We start from the raw sequence: 18,253 nt of genomic DNA, 5'->3' as shown, positions 1-18,253 counted from the left end.
ATTCTGCACTTTAACCTCATATTCATTGCTGGATTGTGTTACTGTCGCAATACTTTAGCATTTAACTAGCCTCATATGTATTGGTTAACAATATATATATTAAAACATATCAAAAGACAATTTACTGTATATCGAAGAAGCAATGGGCACAACCCTACCAAAGGTAACAGCCAGTGCATCAAAATCCCTCACATTGCCATCAAAATCCCCCACATTGCCATCAAAATCCCCCACATTGCCAATATGACCGATGTGGAGGCCAAGGAGACAGATTATAGTGTATGTCGAACGCAATCCTCATGTATTACAGTCCAGGAACATGGGTGAGCAGGTGAATGTCCACTACGAAAGGCAATGTCCCTCTCTGGAGCCTGAATTTGAGTCCATCATCTACCTTAGCTGAAGACATTGAGTAGAGACATGGTGTACAGACACAATGACAAATTTAGGGACCTACAATCCATTAAAGCTTCCTCATGGATCAAATTTATCTGAAAAGGTGGCAGATATAGGAGGTGCCATCCGGTGATTATATGATGGGCTACACTCTCTCAATGAGAGAGATAAAGGAACAGGACTGGTTCAACAGGAGAATGGATTTTTTTTATCACTTCATTTGAAGGCACTCAGAGGCTGTGAAACTCTGATTGTAGTGGACATGGTTTTTGTGATTCTGAAAGGAGGGCGTTTGACCTTGTGGTTTTCTGTCAGGAGCAATCTTTTTACGAAGGTGTGACATTTACTTGATGGCTTTTCATCATTTGGACATGATTTATTTTGGGAGAATGTTGCAAGCAGGGATAAAAGGATAGAGCCAATTTAGACTGCTTAAATGGCCAACCAAGCAAGTGTTGGTTTTCAAAGCATCTTTGGTTCTGAGGGTACAGATCAGGACATACTTTAGGATGCTATTGCTTACAGTTCCATGAGCAACGGAAACAGGGTTATTGACAAAGGGTAAATGCTATGGTAAAATAATTTTATAATAAGGAGAGCTACAACAGGAGGTGGTACATAATTTTATTTTGAAAATAATTTTATTTGAATGTACAATTAGAATGTGAAGTGGGATTCCAGCGTTAAACCAGGGGTAAGAGGTGCACAAAAAAGGCCAATCCATTCTCTACTTTTAATTATTAATTTAGTACAATCAATCATTATCTTAATCTGACATTTGTACAAGGGACCAGCTACAAGCATAGACTGCAAGTGTATCCTAAAAAAAAAAGTACAGGAGTGAACAAGTGTAGATTTTAAGACCTCTCAGAAAACCAAAACTAATGTAATTGATGCAGCCCTGCTCTCCAGGAGTGTGCACCCCTGTGGTATGCTAAGGCTGACTGTATTAAGGAAAACTATAAATAATAAAGTTGCCAACACCATAGCCTACTTTTGCTTTGTATTACATTTTACAAACTTATGGTGAAGTGATATTTGATGGAGTCAAACAACAACATGAACAAAACGAATTATAATAAAACACACACATCAGAATTATGCTATGGATATTGCACAAATAAATGACTGTAAGACAAATCTTTTTGCTATGGGAAGTCTTCAGTATGTGTAGCTTCCCCTAATGGCGAGGTCAATCCTTTTCCAACCCAGTCCTGGGGACCCATTCTGCATGCTGCTTTTTGTTCCAACCATAACAAGCTCTATAATGAGTATAAATGAGCTGATAATTAACTAGAGAGGTTTATAGTCTACTGAACGATGATGTATCCCCTTAAGTACACATTATATCAGAAATAGTTCCGTATGCCCTAAAAAAAAAAAATCCTCAGTCAGTCGTACCAAATTGGGCTTTAATTATGTGCTGCATGTGACAAATAAATCCAATTGAAAGAGGATCCATTTTTAATTGATTCAATTACGAATTGACAGATGAAATCAGTTGGGTTCGGTTTGCTGAGATTGTGGAAACCTGAATCCATCTATGTCAGATTAATAGTTTACTGACAGCAAATGGCCACTAGCAAAGTGTGCATTGTATTAAAATAAGTTTAAACACACGGTAGAAATGTCCATCCACTTAGATCAAGAAGTTGCCTTTGACACAAACCAGCTTACAGTTTTAAAACCACTGCGCCGTTCCGTAGCTTGTACTACCTGCTACATTGTTACACATTGATATAAACTGTGCGCATGCGTCAGAGACGCACTTAGCACTAGTTCTTATTAGATTCATTTGAACCTTCAAATCCACAGCCACCCTTTGTCAATCAGTTATTTAATTATATAAAAATACATTATCTAAAGCTAGTCTCACGCCATCGGTGACAGAAAAGTAGTAAGGTTTTGCTTGTATGCAATATTAACTATATAGGCAGCTATTCCCGAAGAGACAGAAGACGGAAGTAAGGAGCGTTAGCTATGTAGCAAATGACTAGCTAGATAGGCAAAATTAATCTAGCCTTTTCTGTTCATTGAAAAGCGAATTTAACGTTAACTGACTTTGTTGTTGTTGTCGCCGGAAATCGGTCTGTGCGTTAAGTTCTGGGAGAGCTGTCACCATCACTGACCCCTTGTCATCATGTCCTCGCTGTTGAGATTCGATGGGAAAGTTGTGCTGGTTACTGGAGCTGGTGGAGGTGTGTAACATTTATTTACTACCAAGTATTCAGCTAGCAAGCTAGACGCCACAAAATAAAAATAACGTTAGTTAGCTCGTGCTAACTTCACCTTATTCGCTTGGGAACCTATGAATTGTCTGCGGCCTGTAATCTGCATCTGAGAGCAACACTAGCTAACTAGCAATGTCATTTTATAGCATAATGCACGTTTATGTGCGGATACGTGCAGTAAGCATGCAAAACAAGTGTTCGCCAGCTAACATTTGCTAGTTGTTCAACAGCTAGCATAGTGAGCAAATGCAAAGTCGAGACAACAACAACAACAACGTGCTTGTGTTGGTGTGCCAACAACCGAGCATGCAAAGACGTTGCAAGGCAAGCTAACTTGGCTTTGAAAGCGGTTTGTCTAAGCAGTGTCGATGAATAGATAGATGTAGCTTGCTTTTCACAATATTACCGTTAACATGTCAACAAAATGACAGCTGAGTAACGTCAAATGAGCTAGTTATAGCAGCTTACATCGTCAATGTCACAGCATTTGCTACAACCAAAGTTGCAATACTGACTGCATAAGTAGAGCAAAGTGCGCTGTTATCTGGCACTGTGTTAAAGGTAACGTTGCGCAAAACAATGTCCAGATTCAGATTTAGACCATACATACAAATAAATCATGTTTCGTGGATGCATTGATTACCCCGATTTTCCAAAGGGGAAGCATAAAAGTGAGAGTAAAGGACCAGTAATAGATCCCTAAGGAATCCCCGGCGGTAAAACAAAAACATACACTCACTGAGCACTTTTAGATATTTATTAGACGTTTTTTTTCACGTATTGGTCTTCTGCTGCTGTAGCCTATCCACTTAGAGGTTCGATGCGATGTTACATTACATTACATTAAAAGCATTTGTCTTATCCAGAGCGACGTGCAGTTGATTAGCCTAAGCAGGAGACAATCCTCCCCTGGAGCAATGCAGGGTTAAGGGCCTTGCTCAAGGGCCCATCGACTGTGCGGATGTTATTGTGGCTACACTGGGGATTGAACCACCCTGTCCTGTACCTAAACCACTAAGCTACAGGCTGCTAAAGGCCGTTGTGTGTTCAGAGATGCTCTTCTGCATACCACTGTTGTAATGCGAGGCTATTTGCCTTATGTCACCTTCCTGTCAGCTTTGACCAGTCTAGCCCTTCTCCTCTAGGTCAGACAAGTTTTTGCTCTCAGAACTGCTGCTCACTGGATGCTTTGCACCATTCTCTGCAAACTCTAGAGACTGTGCCAGTTCCCAGGAGATCAGTAGTTTCTGAGATACCACCCTGTCTGGCACCAACAATCATTCCACGGTCAAAGTCACTTTGATCACATTTTATACCCCATTCTGACATTTGGTCTGAAAAACAGCTGAACCTCTTGACCATTTCTGCATGCTTTTATGCATTTAGTTGCTGCCACATGATTGGCTGATTAAATATTTGCATCACAAGCTGGTCTGGTATAGGTCTACCTAATAAAGTGACCACGGAGTGTATACCTGCTCAATATGACACCTACCATTTAAAAACTATTCCTGAGACCTTTTTCAAGTCAATGTATTACGATGTTATGATCCTCAGCTCAGATACAGCACTGAGACCAAATGGACCAATCACAGACACGCCACCAGCAGACACACTCCTCTCATTGATTCCCTTGACTAAAGCAGTTTCAGTACTATGGTTTGATAGGAAGCCAGACTGAAATTTCTCAAGAATAGAATTTTTAATGAGAATAATTTATAATAACTGTATAATTTTTTCTATAATCTTGCTTAAGAAAGGGAGGTGAGATATGGGTGTGAGTTAGCCCAGGTCAGCATGGTGTCGAGGACCCGGCCCTAGGCCCCCCTGATGAGAGATTGACGGGGGATGGGTTTGGAAGGAATGCATTGTTAACCTACTACCACCTCGCACACGCCATCGAGGTGGTAGTAAGAACGCCCGTAAGAAGAAAAATATGTGGTTCAGAGATAATGAGCAGCCATACTTGTCAGTAGAGGAGTCTGAAGTCGGGGGACTTAGATTTAGGGTTTTAAGGAGCAAGGTTAAAGTTCTGACTGAGAATACCCCAACCCTACAGGGGAGGGGCACAATGCCTGGCTAACGAAAAAAAATGGATGGTGGAGGGCACTAACTTCTGGCTTGTATGAAGTCAAAGTTTGGAGAGAGTCCAAGGAGAGATTATGACAGGGAGACAAATACCAGTGATGAATAGGTTCATTAAAAAATTACATAAGAGCTAGTGTTTTTCCACTCGTATATTAAGATGGTGGAAATTCCCAACCGGAGGGGCACATGAGATAAAGTATTGGGGAAATTTCTTTTGAGGTATGAGAAAATGACAGTGGGAAAAACAGAAATGATGAATATGGTCACTAAAAAACAAGTTGCATAAGAGATAAATGTCTTCCCGCTTGAAATATTGGGGACATTTCTTATCAAAAAGGTACACTTTTCTATGCAAAAAAGATATATAAGGAATAAGCTTTTAGACCTTAGGATGGGATCTTAGAATTTTGCTTCACAAGATATCTAAGGGCTGTTGAAGAGAGAGCAACGCAAGACAGCTGTAGTCAAGCTGGAGTGGCGCGCTCCCTCTGCGCGCCACTCCAGGATATGGATATGGAGAGAGGAGTGACGTACGCGGTGTGGACTCAGCCCAAGAGTTGTGGCAGCGGGACTGATGTCGAAGAGGTGTTCATGCGCATCCCTCATCATACAGAAAAGCTTGTGAAAGAGTTAAAGGGCTTTTACGACATGCTTGGAGCCGTGAACTGCACCTGGAGGCCAACAGACGGGACGCGGGGTTTCTCCACGCTACAGAACACCTTCCTGCTGGACCCACGCAAGAACCTGAAGCCTTCCCCCCTAACCTCAGTGTCAGTGAGGAGAGGCACATGCTGCGGCTGCACTGCAAAACCCCCCGACGTGTTCGAAGACATACCAGTGCACATCCCATACAACAGGCAGGAGAAGTACGAAGTGCAAAGTCACGTCTTTCGAAAGTCTGGGTCCTGATCCTGCCCCAGATTCCCAAACCAATGCAGCTGTTCAAAGAGCTCATCAACAGCAAGGAGGAGGGATTAAATCCCGCAGAAAACGAGATGGCTATTTAGGGCATGGGTGGTAATTATAATCTATATTACTTGTAGAAGTAGGAAAAGTAATACATAGAAGTAATACATTATACGTTTCCTTTCATTTTTATGTCTTTTATTTTTTAGTAAGATACTATATACGATCTAAATAAGTAGTAGACTTTAGGGGTGTTCGTACCCATTGTATTAATGGAAGTTCAGTAGCTTTTATCTCCGTGAAGGGGGAGCCATAAGATAAGGTAAAGGCCAAAGAGGAGGATGGGTATTTGAGGGGTGTACCTTGACTTTTAAACATCATGGTGGAAAGGTAAATTAGAAAGAGCTAAAGGGGTATATGTAACTTGCATGTGATCAGCAAACTGAAAAGATGATATTTACACTGTAATCTGTATAACTATTCTTTTGATTGATTATAATAAAGTATATCTTACTATAATCATATGTGATAACGATTCTTTAGAGGAATACATTGAATACAGGACATCGAATATCAGATTTGCATCACACCCTTCACTTCGAGACTGGGCTGGAAGTTCAGTAGAACTTACCAGGGCTCCAGAACATTCGGAGTACTTGAGTTTGTCCCCGAGACACCTCATGGTGAGGTACTGCTCGTGGGAACGTGAGGTCTGAGCTCGGCAAGGGGTCCGTGGCTCACGACAATGGTCCCAGTAACCTTTTGTTGCAAATGCTGAAAATTATTTGTAATTTCTCATTTAATCTTTACTTACCCTGGTGAGAACTTGGTTCCCTTATGCAGTGATCACCTGGGGAATGATATGGGCATAGGCTTCATACACCATACATCATACACTTTATAAGAAAATGCATCAAAATACATGGCTGTTTGCTTCTGATATTCATTGCTATGAAATGTAGCTTTTACATCTTTATTGACGGTTATGGATAGCCATGTGAATCGTTTAAGAATTTCAACTATTGCATACCTACTGTAGTTCAACAGTTGGTAACTGTGTTGGCTGTTTATCGACAGGGCTTGGGAGAGCATATGCATTGGCCTTTGGTGAGCGAGGGGCCTCCGTTGTAGGTAAGTCTGAACTCGTGCTGTGGAACGGACTGGACCGTGGGCATCAAAGTAAATGACATGGCTGCGAACATGCTGCTTGGGTGGTGGGGTACGATGATCAGCCCAGTCAAGTCACAGTCAATTTTAAACTTAAAGGTACAGTAGGTAAGATTTTTGTGTTAAAACATTGTTACAAGACCATTGTAAATCCCTTCATATCATTGTACCTTTAATTCTTGTTGCTCACATTAACTTTATAATTGTCCCCCTGGAAATCAACAAAATAAGAAAGGAAGGAGGTCCTGGTAGTAGTACAGTTTTGTGCATTCCTTAGTCCATGCAAATACAAATGCACGGGTGTACAGTTGTTGCAGAATTAGTAGGCTTCCTTTGAAAAGATTTCCATTGATTTTTGTGGTGAAGTGTCGTCATATCTCAATTAATATTCAAGGCCTATAATGTGTTGGCATGTAACAGGCTATAATGAATAATTTATGCAACAGCTGTGCTCATAGCCATTCTAATTTGAATACTAGGTAACACTTCTCAAAGTTCATTTATATCTATTGTTCTGTATAATTGTAATAAAATGGGAGCAGAATATTGAGGGAATTTATGAAGGCTGAGGTTTGGTAATTTATTCATTTATGTGTTGAGACAGACTCTGGAGTCTTGAACGTGTTTTATTATTTCCTGCGAGGAAAGAAATGATTCCCAAGGCTTGTTTAAATTTTTAACAATCTATACCTCCCATACGGCTTGTATCTGAAGATGGCGCCCACTTCAGAACGAGACTTTACACGCCGGTTCTGTTTCCTCTCCAGTGAACGACCTTGGAGGAGATATTAAAGGAGACGGGAAGAGTTCTTCAGCTGCAGATAAAGTGGTGGAAGAGATTAAGGCCAAGGGAGGGAAGGCAGTAGCAAACTATGGTATGTAGTGAATGTCTGTTACAAATATTATACATGCTCACTGTGGAAATGTTTTGAATTCAGTTTTTTCCTTTTTGGTTTTACCTTGAGAGCAACCATTCATCCAGATGCCCCAGATTCTGTTTTTTCCATTTGAATCTAATAATAAAAAAAGCTAATTGCTTCATGGGCATAGCATATGCCTTCTTCAGACGTCACTCAACACACACAAAATGCACAAGTCTCGTTTATTATCATATGTCACCAACTTAAAAATAAAAACCGGTTCCATTACCGGCCCATGCTCCCCAGTCTTTCTTTGGTCTTTTTTGTCACTTGACCTGATGGACTTAATTTTTTACCACCTGAAGATAATGTGATCTTTCAAAGGTTAGGTGATAGCAAAGTGTACAGAGCTACATGGTTGTGAAATAACTATGTTAAGTGGTATGTTTTGGGTTTTTCTGCAGGAAATATTGAGAAGGGCTTCAGTTACGGCTATTGCTTTTGCACCATCAATAGTGTGTAGATCAACCTGCAAGGGCGACCCATAAGTAACTAATATAAGTAACTAATATAGGGTGCAATCGGTTGAGCAGTAGAATGTGAGTGTGAACACTTGGAGAAAGATAAGGCAGTCACATGTAGTATGTTCCGTCTACAATTACAGTGTTAGCCTTTGTTAAACTGCTTAATATGAGCACTTTGTTTTTCCCATCCGCAGTGAGTCTGATGTAAAAGTTCTACTCGTTTCTACAATTCTTTTTGTATCAAAGAACCACAGCTGAAAAGAGTCTTTAGTGAGTTTTGCATTTTTCATCATCTGTTCTATTTTTCAGCAGAGAGCCAGTTCATTTCTCTTCCTGACGGATGACTATCTACTCAAGTGGATAAATTATACAAATTTAAAAAACGGGAAAAAGAAAATCTTCCATTTCGTCTAGTTCTGCTTTGCTTAAGCATGTACCGCAAAGGGTGTGGTTCGTTCAGTGGAGGGACCTCATTCTAGAAGGTTAAGTGTAATGAGATTAGATACTGAGGTCACCCTGGCGAATGTCAAGGATACTGCATTATATATGATTACTTTCCTGTGTAGACATCCCAAATCCATAGCGCTGGGATTGCTTGCGTTTCTGTTTCTGAATCCAGTCTGTTGCCTTGGCTAAATAGCCAACTGTTCAATGTGAGGAAATAAGGGTTAATCAGAAAAGTCCCCAAGGATTCAATATGAATGCTGTTTGGATCAATAACCATTTGCCAATGAAGCTATGCTACTTTTGAAATGTACAAAGCTGGTGATTGGGGCTAGGAAGGTATTTTTGCGGTGAATTCAGAGATCAGCAGGGAAACTAAATAACATCAGCATGACTCTGCTTCACCATATCTGTTCGGGCTTTGTGTTTACCTTCCAGATTCTGTGGAAAATGGAGATAAGCTGGTCCAGACAGCCCTGGATGCTTTTGGAAGAATAGGTATTTTAATAAGGGTTCAGATTAAAGGCTTAAAATTGCTCCCATTGGGCACAGAAACTAATAGTAGGGCGATGACTTCATGTTTTGGCTATGCTGTTCACGAGTCACCATGATTGCTCTTTTGGTGCACTCCTTCAGTTGCCTTTAAGAAAAATCCTCTGTAAAAAAAACTACATTTCACACATTACGCCACCGTAACAGGGTAACATATTTGGAATTTGTTTCCATATGAATTAATGTATGTATAACTACTTATTTAATATTGCTTGCTATAATAGAGATATTACTTTGACCATTCATAAAATTGACTGACTGCATTCTTTCAAAAAATAGTAATACTTTGGATGTTTTTTTTTTCAGATATTGTGATAAATAATGCTGGGTAAGTAACACATATTTGAATACTTGATTTCATTTGGTTATGAAACGGTTCCGTGCATTCCATTCATTCCAGGAAAACAAATTGTCTTATGTGAATGGAAAATGTTTTGTCTATGAGAGTAATAGTCATTGCTGTAGGACTGTCATGACCTATACTAGTTGTGATTTCATGATTGAGCTTATTTAGTGCAAACTTCTCAGCTGCCAAATAATGATGAGATATCAAATTGAGTATGTGTTCTACTAATTTTATGTCTCTGGTATTTCTGATTTGATTATCTTAAAGTGGTGATTCTTTAATCTTACAAAATATTATAAACCTTTTCCCTGTTAGGATTCTACGTGATCGCTCCTTTGGCAGGACCAGTGATTTGGATTGGGGTAAGTTTCTCTGATATCTTGCAGGGCAGTGATCTTCACTGGTCCTGAAGAGCCGCAGGGTGTGCCGGCTTTCATTGTTACTCACCGCTTAATTGATCAATGAAAGACTTGACTCACCCCGTTTCTTGGGTCTGAATCGGTTGCTGAACCCAGAACACCCTGCAGCTCTCCAGGGCCATGAGTGAAGATCACTGCTGTAGGGATTAACCTGTTCATTAAAATTGAATTGCATTTGTGCTGAAAGTGTGTCAAAGGCATTTATCTGTCTGGGATGGCAATGGGGGTGGCATGCAGACATGACTAATCCTATCATATCAAGGTTAGCTTATCCACGAGAAGGCACACTTAAGCAATGAGTCAAAACATGATTTATAGTGATTGTTCTAATTTTCCTGTTCCCTTGCTCGTCAGACCTAATCCACAGAGTGCATCTGAGAGGCTCTTTCCAGGTCACCCGTGCGGCCTGGGACCACATGAAGAACCAGAAGTATGGCAGGTAATGCTCAATGTGAACTCTGGGCCAGTGAAGGGAACAGAGGGAAAATGTTCACGCTTTGGTGGCCAATGCTGCTGATAAATTCAGACTTCAAAATTGGGTCGCTTCAATAGGCCAAGTTGTCATTGAGGTCAGGTTTGGTTTTTGCCGCTCTGCATATAACCACACTGATTATATAGCCTTTCCTTAGTGCTCAATGCATGACAGAGGAAAACTGTTCACTCCTTGGTGCCCAAGGAGTTTTTTTTTTTTTTTCATAAAAACTTGGTACGAGTCACATACTCGATCCATTTCAGCATAGAGTGACATGAGGATAAGGCTCCACATGTGACATTGTGGTGGGGTAGCTGTTGCTAACGACAGACTACGAACAGGACAGGCTTCTACGGCAGTGTTCGGACCGTCATGAGATGACACGGTCTCCCGAACACAGGGACGTTGTGCCGTTATGTCGTTCTCTATAATTATTGGTCCAATTCACATCAATCAAAGCGTTTTAGTGTCTGAGATGGTCAATAGGCAACCATAATCATAAACCACATTCCTCAGGAGAAAAACTACCATCGAACAGACGTTAACTTCTGGTGGAGGTGGCCGCTTCCCGTGAGTTTACGTTAGCTTCAGTTGGCCAAGTTGTCATTGAGGTCAGGTTTGGCATTTGTGGCTCTGCCTATAACCACTTTCATTAACTTTTTACGTAGATGTCAGTTTTCACAGAGGGATTTCTTTAAGCACCTCAGTTTGGTCATGCACAATTCAACTTGTTTTTGTACCCAGTCAAATGCCCTCATTGTCCCCCCGCTTGTGTTCTGAGGCCATAATTATGTGGCTACGAGGAGTTGTGAAATGAGTCGTGTTTAAAAGCGCGCAGTTAAAGTCAGGATAATCCGAGTTCATGCACTTCTGAACAAATTGCAGTATTACAGATGGAGCGTGTTTGACAGAATTTAGACATGGTTTCGCAGATAAATTCCAGCAGCAAACCATGATCTAAAAACAGCAGAAAAAAACATTACCTTATGTGCACCTAGGGAGAGCCTAAAAATAGTACTTGTTGGATGTGGGATATTATATGTATACTCCATATTATTCATACTATAAATTATGAAAAATGTTAGTAATCTATCCTGGCATCCATGTAGGTGCAGATGTAGGTGGCATCCCTATCATCCATGTCCATGCTAAATTTTTGAGGCAACCTGAATTTACTGCCAATTGTAAGCAGGTGGCGTGATGAAATTTTGAAAGAATTCCAAATTGTTTTATTCAGGTCCTTTTTTTGTGCAGAAGGCCAAAATGATCACCAACTCTACAGAAAGCAGTTGTATAAAAAGCACACGTTTATGCGTTTGTTTACATGTACGTGTGTGTGTGGTGTTTTCATTTGATATTTGAATTGAAAACTATGAAGAACTCTGATCTGTTGTGCATTGTTGTATATGTAAAGCTTTAGAGCACAGGACTGCTTAGCAAGGTAACATAGTTGGATGGAGGAATCAGTAGATGTGGATTTGTCAGTTGGTACTACGTATTGCAATATGTTTTTCCATTCAAGGGCAGCCTGTAGCCTGTTGGGCCCTTGAGCAAAGCCCTTAACCCCACATTGCTCCCGGGGGAATTGTCCCTTGCTTAGTCAACTGCAAGTCAGCACAATAACTGTAATGTAATCATAGCACAGAGTGGACTGCATGCTGGCTTAAGGTCTGGAACTCAAACCCACATGAAATAAAAAGAAAGACTACAATGGGTTGAGTAAAAAAAGAAATTCATCTTAGCCATGGCTATGCCCAAGGTTTGTTCCAGACACTCTCCAATAAAATGTTGCTGTATTATTTGCAAAGTCGCAGCCTTGGCTCAGAGCTGCCTGACACCTGTGGGGGAACGTACCTCTGCGTTTACAAAGCCCTGACACCTGTGGGGGAACGTACCTCTGTGTTTACAAAGCCCTGACACCTGTGGGGGAACGTACCTCTGCGTTTACAAAGCCCTGACACCTGCGGGGGAACGTACCTCTGCGTTTACAAAGCCCTGACACCTGTGGGGGAACGTACCTCTGCGTTTACAAAGCCCTGACACCTGTGGGGGAACGTACCTCTGCGTTTACAAAGCCCTGACACCTGTGGGGGAACGTACCTCTGCGTTTACAAAGCCCTGACACCTGTGGGGGAACGTACCTCTGCGTTTACAAAGCCCTGACACCTGTGGGGGAACGTACCTCTGCGTTTACAAAGCCCTGACACCTGTGGGGGAACGTCCCTCTGCGTTTACAAAGCCCTGACACCTGTGGGGGAACGTCCCTCTGCGTTTACGAAGCCCTGACGCTCGCCTTTCATTTCCTCCACACGGTGGCCGGTTGTGCCTTTTAGCCTTTTTGCATGCGATTGTTCATGCAGGGTCTCATCTTGCATTGTGTAGGCGTCCCTCCAAAGGATACAGAAATACTTGTGTGCAATAAAAGTTGAACTTTTTATTAAATTAACTGGAGCCTCACTGATGCTTAATCCTTATTAAATTAACTAGAGAATGTACCAAAATCAAGAGGATGGTAGGTGGCCCTAATTTTTGATAGTACTCATAAAATAAAATTTCTTCCGACAATAACCAGCAAGAGAAGTAAATGCAGTCCCTCAGTGTCGTACTTCATGACCAATAATTATAATTGGTTATTTTAGCTAACGCTTTTATCCAAAGCGACTTACAGTTGATTAAACGGGGACAACTGCCCTTAATCCTGGAGCAATGCGGGGTTAAGGGCCTTCCTCAAGGTAGTGCAGATCTTATCGTGGCTTCACCGGGGCTTGAACTACCAACCTTCTGGGTCTCAGTCATGTACAGTAGCTTAGCATCTAGGCTACAGGCTGCCCCAGGTGTTGGGGCAGAAGGTGTTACTGCACTATATATTGATGTCGGGGGCGGCACGGATGGTGCGGTGGGTGGCACTGCAGCCTCACAGCAAGGAGGTCCTGGGTTTGAATCCCGGTCGACCGGGGCCTCTCTGTGTGGAGTTTGCATGTTCTCCCCGTGTTTGCGTGGGTTTCCTCCGGGTACTCAGGTTTCCTCCCACAGTCCAAAGACATGCAGGTTAGGCTGATTGGAGAGTCTAAATTGCCCGTAGGTATGAGTGTGTGAGTGAATGGTGTGTGTGCCCTGCGATGGACTGGCGACCTGTCCAGGGTGTATTCCTGCCTTTCGCTGGGATAGGCTCCAAGCCCCCCTGCGACCCTGTTCAGGATAAGCGGGTTAGGATAACGGATGGATGGGTTGACGTCGGTTCACGTCTCTCTCCAGGATCATCATGACCACGTCAGCCGCCGGGATCTACGGGAACTTCGGGCAGGCGAACTACAGCTCGGCCAAGCTGGGCCTGCTGGGGCTGGCCAACACGCTGGCCATCGAGGGCCGCAAGTACAACATCCACTGCAACACCATCGCCCCCATAGCTGGGTCCCGCCTCACGGAGACGGTCATGCCCCCAGGTCAGTGCTTCACCCCCTCGCCCAAATCGCCTCCGTGGAGCGGCTGAGCCTTTATGAAGCAGGGTTGCGGTGCCGTGTGGTTGGCGATATTTTTGCCCTCAACAGCATCCTGGGGTGAAAGGGGTAATCTCGTGTTGTAATCTTGCGCCTGTGTGCTTGCTAATCGATTCGTTTTTAAAAGGGAGAAACCTTTTGTACTGAAAAGGCAGCTCTCGCTCCCAGCAGATTTGGTGTTGCGGTTAGTGCGATTGTCTCTTGTGCAGGAGTTCAAGGAAAACCTGTTCCTTTTTTTTTTCTATTTCAAAATGAAAGCGTTGGTAGTAAAATTGAACAAAAAATGTCCGTCTGCCCCCAGGGTGTCATTGAGGGCAAAACGCATCAAGCATGCGGTGTACAGTGTGAGACCTGGGTGAGGTACATCATTGTTTTTCATTCAAATACATTTCTGCACGGTTATCTGTTGTATTGGATCGTGTGTTGGACCCATATTTCATACGAGGGCTTGGTTTGATATATAACGAGTTGATGGACCGTATATCAAACCACTTGCCTCGATTTAATTTACAAATCGCTCAGTTTCAACAATAAGGGGGATGATAGTGGATTAGAATTGGATGGATGTTGGTGTGATGTAGAAGGTTTACTCACTCGGGTCACTAGTACTCTCAAACAGTGCAAGCCCCTGCAGGTGGTCCACTTGGCTGGCTCATTTGCACCAGGCAAGATCATCAAGCGCAGAAAAGTCTTTCAGTCCAATTATGTATTTGACGCAGGTCTGTAGAGTACACCTGTATAACAATTCCCCATTGAAAGCCAGCGCTTGAAAGGATGGCAATTTTCCTACTTTTACCTAGCATGACTCCAAATCTCCTGCTTTTAAAACCTACTGCAAATAGATACTCATCATTTTGTAACTTTCCAGTTCAAAAAGAATAGGGCTTATTTTGACATTTGAAATGTCCAAGAGATGAAATGAGTACACGGTTATTTGACCCATTGTGTGCCTTTTTTCCATTCTCTCCCCAACAAATTGGCTTCTGTAATAGGCGCAAGCTGAAAAATTCCCCACTGTTGTATAGGTAAGCGATACACACAGGGTTGAATTGTAGTACATTGTTTCCTCAGCTGCAAATGAGCCAGGGACACCGGCATGTGGGAGTCTCTCTGCTGTGAAAGCCATCTTGAGATAGGTGTGTGTCTGGAGTTGGAGCGGCTCCTAACACGCACAGTGACAGTTAAACGGCAGAAAGCCCATAATCACACAGGCAGGGTGCCTCATTGTGAAACCGTGACTACGTGAAAAACGAGACCGTGCGTTTGCCACGTCGTTACATCATCTGCGAAAGTATGCTCAAAATTTTTCTTTTTTTTTTCTTCTTCTTTTTAAAAAATCCTTATTCCCCGGCCTTCCAGATCTTTTGGAGTCCTTGAAAGCAGAGTACGTGGCTCCCTTAGTTCTGTGGTTGTGCCACGACCAGTGCACAGACTCCGGCAGCTTGTTTGAGGTGAGTTGGAGAATAGCGGTAATGCCAGCGCCACTCGGCGATAATGGGGGGGTAGCGTTTCCCTAATTCGTAATGTCTCCTGATCGAATTCCTGAGTGTTGTCTGGGGTTTTTCTAAACAAGGGAAGCAGGACACATCACCATCACACTCTGTTCACGCGTCATTGTGCTCCTCACGACAATGAGCAATTAAAACAGCAGGAATTACTTTTAGATCTGTAATAAAAGAGAACAATTTTGGCCTTGTTTTCTAGTGAATGACTGCTTGCTTGTTACTTTATGATAACATTATGATATCGACGAAACATGACCAAATATTTTTTTTAAATCATACACGCCCCCTGATGCTAATCTTTTATAGAAAATTCCATGATTATTAGATTTGATGGCCCCATTCTGATTTTATTTGACATTTTGAAAAATAATTTGTCATACAGCATAATGTCAGTTTCATGCAGTGATTATCCCATTAAGTCTCACTGGCCCAGGGCATTACGGTGTTGACACTACATCTCCAACGGTGTATAGTTTGTTAGGCTTTCTTGAAACACAGAATTTATTTGCCTGCGTAAGGAAACGGTAGCATTTTTGCACGCTGAGACTGGTAAGCTTTGGCAAAAACTGCTCTTGAGATTTTATGGCCAAAAAGGTTGACATTTTACAACAAAGTTGCAAGGCCAGTTCTAAATAGAGGTCTTTCTTTGGGGGACTTCCAAGGGCCGTCTTGTCTCTCTGGCATCTCGAGTATTCTCAACCAAGGGCCGTCTTGTCTCTCTAGCATCTCGAGTATTCTCAACCAAGGGCCGTCTTGTCTCTCTAGCATCTTGAGTATTCTCAACCAAGGGCCGTCTTGTCTCTCTAGCATCTCGAGTATTCTCAACTAGGCATGCCAGGCCTTGCCACTATAATACACTCAAACAGAAAATCTTTTGTGTGGGAAAAATAAAAAATAAAAATCTTCCACTTTTATTTTTGACTGTTTGAGCTTCTGTACCTTTGATTTAATAATACTTGAGTAATTCTTGGAAAACAAACCCCAAAGGGTTACCATCAGAAGACACCAGGATTATGCCTGTTAAAAAGGGTTCAAGAATAGTAGTCATTTTATTTGAGCATGTCATTTTCAAGCTTGTGTTAAGGGGTGATACTTAAGGGGTTAAACTAAAATGGGCTCAAGTTAGGTTTAACGACATTGGGTCTCGTGGGGGTACCCTCTCTGTAAAGAATGCTTGGATAATTTCTAGAAGATTCCGACCATTTAAATTTGACAGAAACCAGTCAATTTGTTGGTATATCTCCAGCCCAGAATAATAAATGATATGACTCTCTTAAGTGAAATTAGGGAATTAATGGTGAATACACCACTCTCGATCCCCAACGGTGCAAGGTGCTTTCTAATCGTTTCTTCATGTGGTGTTTTCAGGCTGGAGCTGGCTGGATCGGCAAATGTAAGTGAAATTTCAGAGTTTCTCAATGTTTGCCTTGCTTTTGGTCCTGGTTTTAAAAGGGGAAAAAACACATTAAATCAGCCTTTTTTTTTGAAGGGAGCTTCAGAGAAGTTTCAGAAACCAAAAATTACAGGAGTGCATTACAGGTACATTTTAGAGGGTCATGTTATCCATTTAGTTCTATCCAGGCAGTGTTTTGATTAGACTTAATAATCTTAATAGACTTAATCATGTTTCCATTAAGCTCTGTAGGGTAAGTGCTGTAAATACGCAAGCATGGGAGCTGGATGTATAAAGAAAATGTATTTTTGCTTCTATTTTTTTGGTTTATGTATTATGATTCATTAGTATTTTTTGTTTGTTTTGTTTACTTAAACTCACCCCCCCCCCCAAAGAGACCTCAGTCTTTTTTCCCCCTCCATTTTTCTTCAAAATTGCAAAGGTAACGATAGAAAAGGGAAACGGAAAAAAACAAGAACTTGATGTTGTATTGTCGTGAGTGTGTGGGTGGGGGACCTGTCACGCTGTGTGTGTGTGTGTGTGTGCATCACACCTGTGTGAGTGTGTGTGTGGGTCCTGTCTCACTGTGCGTGTGTACGTCACACCTGTGTGAGTGTGTGTGTGGGTCCTGTCTCACTGTGCGTGTGTGCATCACACCTGTGTGAGTGTGTGTGTGGGTCCTGTCACGCTGTGTGTGTGTGTGTGTGTGTGTGTGTGTGTGTGTGTGTGTGTGTGTGTGTGCGCGCGCGCATCACACCTGTGTGAGTGTGTGTGTGGGTCCTGTCTCACTGTGCGTGTGTTCGTCACACCTGTGTGAGTGTGTGTGTGGGTCCTGTCTCACTGTGCGTGTGTGCATCACACCTGTGTGAGTGTGTGTGTGGGTCCTGTCACGCTGTGTGTGTGTGTGTGTGTGTGTGTGTGTGTGTGTGTGTGTGCGCATCACACCTGTGTGAGTGTGTGGGTGGGTCCTGTCACGCTGTGTGTGTGTGTGCGTGTGCGTGTGTGTGTGTGCATCACACCTGTGTGAGTGTGTGTGTGGGTCCTGTCTCACTGTGCGAGTGTGTGTGTACGTCACACCTGTGTGAGTGTGTGTGTGGGTCCTGTCTCACTGTGCGTGTGTGTGTGTGCATCACACCTGTGTGAGTGTGTGTGTGGGTCCTGTCACGCTGTGTGTGTGTGTGTGTGTGTGTGTGTGTGTGTGTGTGTGTGTGTGTGTGTGTGTGTGTGCGTGCGCATCACACCTGTGTGAGTGTGTGTGTGTGGGTCCTGTCTCACTGTGCTTGTGTACGTCACACCTGTGTGAGTGTGTGTGTGGGTCCTGTCTCACTGTGCGTGTGTGTGTGTGTGTGTGGGTCCTGTCTCACTGTGCGTGTGTACGTCACACCTGTATGAGTGTGTGTGTGGGTCCTGTCACGCTGTGTGTGTGTGTGTGTGTGTGTGTGTGTGGGTCCTG

At 42.6% G+C, this 18,253-nt stretch overlaps 1 protein-coding gene across 2 annotated transcripts in view; it reads left to right on the top strand.

Moving 5' to 3' along the window:
* The first annotated feature begins 2,153 nt into the window (after positions 1-2,153).
* Positions 2,154-18,253, top strand: part of hsd17b4 (hydroxysteroid (17-beta) dehydrogenase 4) — a 31,160-nt gene continuing 15,060 nt past the window's right edge. Inside the window, exons 1-11 of one of the 2 annotated variants that reach the window (XM_061260838.1) lie at positions 2,154-2,360; positions 2,498-2,594; positions 6,699-6,752; positions 7,556-7,663; positions 9,055-9,114; positions 9,475-9,496; positions 9,830-9,876; positions 10,288-10,372; positions 13,661-13,848; positions 15,262-15,353; positions 16,776-16,800. In XM_061260838.1, coding sequence (XP_061116822.1) covers positions 2,537-2,594; positions 6,699-6,752; positions 7,556-7,663; positions 9,055-9,114; positions 9,475-9,496; positions 9,830-9,876; positions 10,288-10,372; positions 13,661-13,848; positions 15,262-15,353; positions 16,776-16,800 — 739 coding nt within the window. In that variant the 5' untranslated portion in view covers positions 2,154-2,360; positions 2,498-2,536. Of the gene's footprint in view, positions 2,595-6,698; positions 6,753-7,555; positions 7,664-9,054; positions 9,115-9,474; positions 9,497-9,829; positions 9,877-10,287; positions 10,373-13,660; positions 13,849-15,261; positions 15,354-16,775; positions 16,801-18,253 lie in introns of both variants that reach the window. The other variant, XM_061260837.1, reaches the window with a different exon arrangement.

Source organism: Conger conger, chromosome 11 (assembly GCF_963514075.1).
Source record: "Conger conger chromosome 11, fConCon1.1, whole genome shotgun sequence".
Taxonomy (NCBI): Eukaryota; Metazoa; Chordata; class Actinopteri; order Anguilliformes; family Congridae; genus Conger; species Conger conger.
This window is presented reverse-complemented; position numbering and strand designations above follow the sequence as displayed.